General features: G+C 39.4%; 1 protein-coding gene across 1 annotated transcript; it reads right to left on the bottom strand.

Annotated features, from left to right (window-relative positions):
- Positions 1 to 2,043: 2,043 nt before the first annotated feature.
- LOC119918993 (chymotrypsin-like protease CTRL-1) lies at positions 2,044 to 7,448 on the bottom strand. Its single transcript, XM_038739565.1, has 7 exons — positions 7,353 to 7,448; positions 6,410 to 6,430; positions 6,090 to 6,252; positions 4,888 to 5,160; positions 3,860 to 4,001; positions 3,535 to 3,778; positions 2,044 to 2,452 (listed from the first exon to the last, which is right to left on the bottom strand). The coding sequence occupies exons 1-6, from the start codon at positions 7,405 to 7,407 to the stop codon at positions 3,536 to 3,538; spliced, it is 897 nt and encodes a 298-aa protein (XP_038595493.1). The 5' UTR covers positions 7,408 to 7,448; the 3' UTR covers positions 2,044 to 2,452; position 3,535.
- Between the last annotated feature and the right edge of the window lie 383 nt (positions 7,449 to 7,831).

Raw genomic sequence — 7,831 nt, 5'->3', positions numbered from 1 at the left:
TTTACTGAGCTCAGACCTCCTTATGTGAGCTGAGCTCCCATGTTGTGATTTTTTTTAGAGCATTACAGCCTAAATTGTTATCATTAATCACTAGAGCAATGGTGGTCTACATTTTCATGATTTAAAATGTTATTTTATAGTGTAAAGTTAGGATCACAGTGTTAAAACTCTATAGTTCTGAGTGTATGTGCTCCTTTCTGTATCTAACTGCCCAGACTCAGCAGTAGCACATGTGTGTGAGCAAGCACTGTGCTTTGGGAGCAAAGGGAGGGAGCATCAAAAACACTTGCAAAGGAAAATATACAAGCAGATTTTGTGAAAATTGTATTACAAAACATACATCAATATAGTGCATCACAGTAAGAATGTCCTGTTTCTAGCACAGAGCACAAACAACACCAGTTTATTCCACAAAAGTCAGGTTATGGATGAAATGCCATGATCAAGCAAAGTACACAGAGAGGAGGAGCAGGCAGTCAGGGACTTTCCCAGATTCAGGTGCAGTAGGAAAGAGAGCCAATAGATGATGTGAAGCCAAGAAACAGAGCTATAAAAGGAGGTCCAAAAGGAGGTGAAAGTCAGTCGTTACATGGTTTTCATGTCGACTCGGGTCTCTGTTCTGGTAACAGAATGGGGCTCTATTTTGCACCGATCTCTGACTTTTGTGTTCTAATTGGTGTCTGTTTTTGTTGATTATAAAAATGTTGGTAAAAGTTCAAGCTTTCTTATCTGGCCCAAGTCTTGAATTTTTACACGCCACCCACTGGCTCCCAACTAAGTCCAACCCTGTATACCACTCCCTGCTGATTTTAGTTTCTACACCCCTGCTTCTAACTTCTGTGTCTGTTTGCAAAATGAGTGAGTGAAATAAAACATGATACAACTAGTGTAAGTTAATTTGAGCATAGAGTACCAAAATGGTTGGTTTGAGCCTCCTAGCTTCACAGGGTGTGGCATGGATAGGGTGACAAAATACTAGTAACTGACATGGATTTCTCAATAGCATTTTGCGCGAACATCAATCGTCCTCCCCGGTACCTCGTAATTCATGGCTTAACAGGTTTAATCACATAACTTTGTACAGCACTTTGTTCAACATTGGTGGTTTTTAAATGTGTTTTATAAACAAATTGACTTGTTACACTCAACTGTTCCCTGCAAAACAACGGCAGGTAGGAACCAAAATTAGCCTGCCCTTAGCTACACATATAATTGGGCTTAAAATTATAATGAAATTATTACTGAATGAACGTTCCACTAATAAAGTGGGGTAATACGTTAGAGGGGCCTCAGGAGAGAAGTCTGAGGACGGGCGGAACTTTGTGAGTTAAATATGAGTGAAAACATATAACAAATATTCAATTGTTTTTTTTTTGGAAAATATTCTAATGGTGTGAAACTCTGATAGCATGAATTTACAAACAGATTTTTGTGAATGTGGACATTTTATCTTTGTGTTCACATTTGATATATGAGTGTGTGTTTTCATATTCACTTCAGCAACTGTCGCAATAAATGTGAGCGTATCTTCGTTTGCTCAATTCTTTTTTATTTTGATACAAGCGTGGCTTCAAGAACACAACTTCAGCCTCCAAATGCAGTTGAATCAACACGTCTCTAAAACAGTTTTAACACAAACAGATTATAACCATCATGAAGGAGGATTTACTGCAGGACATTTGGATTAGACTGATTAGTTGAGTTCATACATGTACTCAAAGCCGACAGAAAGGATTTCCCTTAATTAAAAACCAGGTTACTGTGATAAAAAAATCAAGAGGTTAATAGTTCAGCACTTTCACATCTACAGGTCAGTTGTTGCCACAGCAAAGCTTGACAAGACTTAAAATTGACATTATTATCAATATAAAGTTCAGTTTAAGTATTTTAGAGCATTAGCTGCTTATTAACTTTAGATATAATTGTACATTAAGGTACACTAGCTCAGATAGGTAGATGATGGACATGTGTTCCTCTGACCTCTAAAATATGCTCCTTAAGTTTTTAAATCCATTTGTTAACGACTGTAAGAAATTCCCATGACAGCATTAGTTTAATTCTATCTGCAATGTAATCAATAAACACCATCCTGTTTTCAGTTATTTGAGGGGGAAGTTTTTTGTAAATGACAAATCATCATCTTGTATTTTGCATAACGTCTGGATCCTTCAAAAACCTTGACACGCTCGTATGCCAGGCTACATATACCTACATTTGTTTCGTGCTGCTTAAACAATTCATTTATTCATTTAACACCCTTCATTTTAGAGAGAAAGCAGATGAGGAATTGGAAGAAGAGGAAGGGGGAGTGAGCAGGAGCGCCCCCGCTGCTAGTTGGTATGTTGCCGGCAGCTATGATGTTGTTGCTGGTGGTGTTGGTGGAGTCTGAGCCAGGAAGGCAACAACACTGCTGCCTGGAACCAAGAGCCGCTCTGCTCACCGCCAGATCACCCTGAACAAACAAACAGGACAGATGTGTTCAAGTCCAACTTTCTGTGAAACGGAAAATAATCTTAACTTTTTCTAAATGTGCTGTACGATCAATATGTCATTTTGCCTTCTCATCAAGCTCTCTTGTGAGTGTGTAAAGTGAATAAGTATATTTCCAGAGACGCCTTGAAATGTGCTCATTTTAAAGTGAGACTAGTCCAAACAAGCAATACAGTTTTTTAAGACACATGCCTTCAGTGTGGGAGGCTGTGACACATCCACCAATGTGTTCCTAAACAAGACACTTAATCCCTCGTTGTTCCTGAGGCGTACTACCTCTGACATATGTAGCAATTATAAGTTGCTGTGGATAAAAGCGTCAGCTAAATGAATGTAATGTCATATAATACTCTGAGTGTGGTTCATCAATGGTGATAAATGATTCAAACATCCTGCGAAGTGCACGCACAACTGTGCACAACACCGCAGCTGGTGCTCCAGCTCTCTTCCTCTTCTACCACACATGCTGCACCCACACATGCACACTCAAGGTTAGGGTAACAATTTTGCATTTATTCACACACTTTTATTAAGATTTGTATTATTATTTATTAATTTATTAAAAGTTGTTTGTTTTTATATTATCTTAAACAGCATTATACGTTGATGTTTATATATGACCATAGGCCGTATATTAAGTTAGTGGGAGAAAACAAAATATGCCATTGAGCCCCCCACATAACCAAAATGGCATGATCCTCATTTCACAATGCCACTGCGAAGATTCAACTGTGAGATTGGTAGTCGAATCAGGACTTCGAATCGACTTGGTCTCAGCCCCTAAAAGTCTTGGTCTTGACTTGGTCTCGGTTTGGGCGGTCTTGACTACAACACTAGTACCATGGGATCCAAAATTGTTTGATCCAAAAACCAGTCTGCTCTCAGTTAGACTTCACCTAGTTAGTGTGTTAATGTGCGAACAACTGTACCTCAGCCTGTATTGCATCCAAAATTGTGTTTTGAAGAAGAAAAATATATAATTTTATAGCTTTCTGAGGCGAAATGTAGAATAAAAATTGAAGTCTGGACATGGCAGGCACTTACATTAGTAGCCTTGTGGCAGGCCAGGACAGGTGACACTGAGGTCGCCGTCCATCCCAGTGGACTTGAAGGTCTTGAAGCCTGGCTGGTTGCTGGTGATCTGCTTGTTGATCCAGGACCTATAACGGGACACTCTGGTGTAGACTGTTGGGAATTGAGTCTCGGCACAGCCTACTGCAAAACTCACGATTCCCTCCTGGATCCAGCGGCCGCCCTGCTTGCTCTGCAGCGGACCTCCCGAATCCCCCTTTAAGGAAAGAAACATTTAAGAGAAGGAAGCTTTGCAGAAGCTCAAATCTGACACAAAAACAGATATAAAAGTGATCACCTGACAGGAGCCCTTCCCTCCTACCCCGGCGCAGATCATGTTGTCTGTGATGACGCCCACTCCGTAGCTACACTTACACTGTCTGTTCCCCACAATCGGCACCTGCACCTCCCTTAGGTCTTCTGAAAGAGGAAAGAATGCTGAAGAGACACAAATTCAGTTTAGTAATCAACACAAGGGGTGAAATATGTTTCAAAATGTTTGTACACAAAATGGATATTTCTATTTTATTACAGACTCCAGCCATCGCTAGTGGGTTTATCCCTCGCTCATAAGCGCAGTACTAATAGAGCTTTCTCCACGCCCAGCGACGTGATGAGCCTCACCCTGCCTATACATTGGGGTGTGACGTATAGTCAGCTTCCATTTTTCTTCAGGAGTCTGAAGAGCAGCTAAAGAGCTAAAATGCAGAGTAGAAGAGGACAACGATGTTGGCTAGGAAGGACAGCCAGAACATCATCCGGGTTTATAAAGTGCACGTACTGTACATTTGTCTGCCAGTGTTATCATAAAGTGAATCTGATGTTATTGACCACTTTTTTGACAGTAAACATCAGCTAATGTGCACATTTATTTTTTTATTTTCAGTAAGAAAGATGAAATATAAAATGTAACTATGACAAAAATTCCTTAAGATATGTCTTGTGTTTTAACAATATCTACTCAACAGCTTGACAATATAGACCAATGTGGGACACACACTCTCCAGCACATGTGTTATCGTGAGCATGTAAAACAGTCTCATAATTAATTTGTTGAAGAGGATAAATAAAAAATATATCCACTTAAAGAGGGGATTAAACACACAACCCTTAGGCTGAGAGTCCTGTACTCTACCAACTGAACAGTCAAAGTCACTCTTAAATTATCCTAAAAGAAAACAAGCTTTGTATTAGAGTATCGTTTTGTTATCTCCTGTATATCTCTATCGGACAGGTAAAGGAGAAACTACAAGTCAGTAGTTGTAGTCAGTAGTCAAGTAGTCAGACTCTGAAAATAAATGTAATCCAGGTGCTTTCTGACTCACTCCATATCTGCTTCTGCCCCAGCCGGTGACCCAGGCTTCAGTGCCGTTGTAGAAGGTGCTGCCTGGGGCTGCCAGGCAGACGGGCTGGATGTATTTGGTGAATTTCACCGGTGAGGAGAGCTTCAGGAGGCAGATGTCGTTGTAATAAGTTTTGGAATTATAGTCGGAATGAATGATGATCTTTGAGACTTTCCGAGACACCTGATTGGGGTTTGGTACCTCTAGACTCTGGAGACCCAGAACCACAGTCAGAGTGCTCGTGCTTATGTCTTCTCTGAGGTAATCAGAAGAGAAACAAAACAGTGCAAAGTCATGGAAAGCAGAACTTTAGTCAAGCAGGCACTTAGGTCCTTTTAAAACCACTTCTGGTCTAGTTTGTATAGAGCCTAATAGACGGAGAGATAACAGAAAGATATCACTCAGAAGAACTACTAATTTTTATCCTCATTATATTATAAATCATTCCTTCTACTAAGTTATTCATGGGCTTAATTAACTTTTTTATGACCTCAAGTCCTAATTACCTAATTTTCGTTTCAGTCTATACATATAGTCCATGTTAGTTGCATCTGTTGCAGCAGAGACCTCCATAAAACTAAAGATTCATTTACGTGACATGACGACTTGGGAGTGAGAATGGGTTGCATATACAGATATCTGTTAATAGAGAATAGGTTGAGGGAACAAATTAATCTCAGGAAGTCAGGGAGTCAGTGGTTTCAAATGTTGTCACATTTGTTATTATAAAAATATCAATTATAGCTTCTTTTAGTCAGATATCAGTCTGGCCCCTGACTTGCTTGGAGGGGCTCTTGGGCCACTCACTTGTTAGTTGTTAAGCTACGTAGGACAAAAATTTAACCTAAAATGAAGCCAAAACTCTTCCTTAAGTGCCTATTTTCTTCTTCCCAACCTTGTTGGCTGGTGACCACTCATAATGAATCATTATCTGCTTCTACCCTTCATCACAGGTTGAAACAACACAGTTCTTCTTCTTGATTGATGATGAATGATAAAATAATTTAATTTATAGCAGAACAATTTTTGTTCTGTCCTGTCAATCATCTCAAGACCCCTCAGATTTATCATGCGACCCCTTGGAGAGATCCCAAACCCCACTTTGAGAACCACAGCCTCACACAGGCTGTTTATGCCACTGCATGGCATGTTGTTTTTTGTCGCGGCTCTACCATCAATGCTTACATTGCACAGCAGTGAGCAGCAGTCAGCACCCATTGATTGTTAATGAGGGATCCTCCACAGACGTGGGACCCAGAGCCTTGCAGACTGGCCTGCCAGGGCCAGCTGCCTGCAGAGGCCACCTCTCCTCCCACAATCTTAGTGTTGAGCGGAGGCTTACCGCACACTGAGGAGAGAGACAAAGACAGTGAGCAAATATTAACAATAGCTGTAGCTATGTAACTATTAACAACATGTTTATGTCCCAAAAGCATGTTTTCAATGTTTTAATGACAGACAGACAGACAGGAAGTAAAGAAGTGTGAGTAGAAACTTTGACTTACTATTTAGTTGTGAATGAGACTCTGAAAACATAAAACAAACAAAAAAAATACTTTGAAAATAGCAATTTTGTATCATGCATCCACTCCACTCCACCAACACCTCCCCTATTGGTATGCAATCATGATTGCTGGGTAATATGTGTATATTGTTTCCCAATCTATTTGATCATGTGACAAGAAGACAAGACTTTTTAAAAGTCTTTAAAATAAAAGACTTTTATGGGTGAAACGCAAAATCTGACGAAGATCAGCAGAGCACACCTGCATGCTAGCAGTCATACCGTTCTAACATAAAAGTTGGTTCAAGTAGACACAGGAAAGAAAGGAATAGGAGGAGAGGGTTGCATAGCTCCCAAATTTGATTGTTTTGGAATTCTTTACTACTTTTTCTACGGATTCTGCAGTTCCCCTGTTTAAGATGCTGTTATCAGTTCAGGGTTAGGTTGCCATTGAGCACCTGTTTGATTGTGTCTATGTGCTTATAGGCATTAAACTGTGTGTGCTCTGTAGCTGGCAAAGGTATACAGAAAGGAAAAGGTCTTGATGTTTCTCTCATAGAATGAATGCAAACAGTGAATGACAAAAAATATAGAATTTATTTCTCTCAGCTGCCTCAAATTTCCTTTCATAATGATCTGCTAATACAGAGTAGTCTGTTACTGTCATACTGCATGTTAAACAACAACACTGAAGCAGTCCTTTGGAATGAATGTATGCTATTTCACTTTTATGCATCCAGGCGAAGTTGTAATTCAGTCTAAACAAAGCCATGAGTTCAGTGCAAAACTATTTTTATTCCTTTACATTTAACAGATGTCTATAGTTACTGCTCACGTGCAGATTATATATATTATATATATCTATTTAAAAATGCAATATATTATTTACTTTTACTTAATTTAAATATTCTACTTCCTCTGTGCACAGTGAGGAGGGTTCTTACCTTGTGTCAGGAGAGTCAGCAGAGTTGCCACACAGATCACTTTGTAGAAAGCCATCGCTGCAAGTCCATATCATCAGAAATGCACCTGCTTTAATACCCTTCTTCTCTCCTCCTCCCTCCTCCCTGCCTACCTCCAACACAAGCCCAGCTGTCCAGTCACACGCCCAACATCTCACCTATCACCTGTTTCACAAAACATCAAAAATGTCACATGTATGACCTAAGTACATTTACTAAAGTACTGTTCTTAAGTATAATATTGAAGTACTTGAGAATTCCCACATGATAAACCTTAAAAAATACAATGCATTGTTACAGATTCAACCTTTTTGTCTTAATAATAACAATTATAGCTTTAATACAGCACTTTTCAGTACAGGTAAGAAAGTGCTTTTCAACAATCAAAGACAAATAAGTCGAATAAGAGAAAAGAAAAACTAAACCCTTCAAGTTAACTATAAGAAGTTAGTCTATCTATG

The sequence above is a fragment of the Micropterus salmoides genome, unplaced genomic scaffold (genome assembly GCF_014851395.1).
Source record: "Micropterus salmoides isolate LMB-PRFRI ecotype aquatic unplaced genomic scaffold, ASM1485139v1 Ms_hic_scaffold_2519, whole genome shotgun sequence".
Taxonomy (NCBI): Eukaryota; Metazoa; Chordata; class Actinopteri; order Centrarchiformes; family Centrarchidae; genus Micropterus; species Micropterus salmoides.
This window is presented reverse-complemented; position numbering and strand designations above follow the sequence as displayed.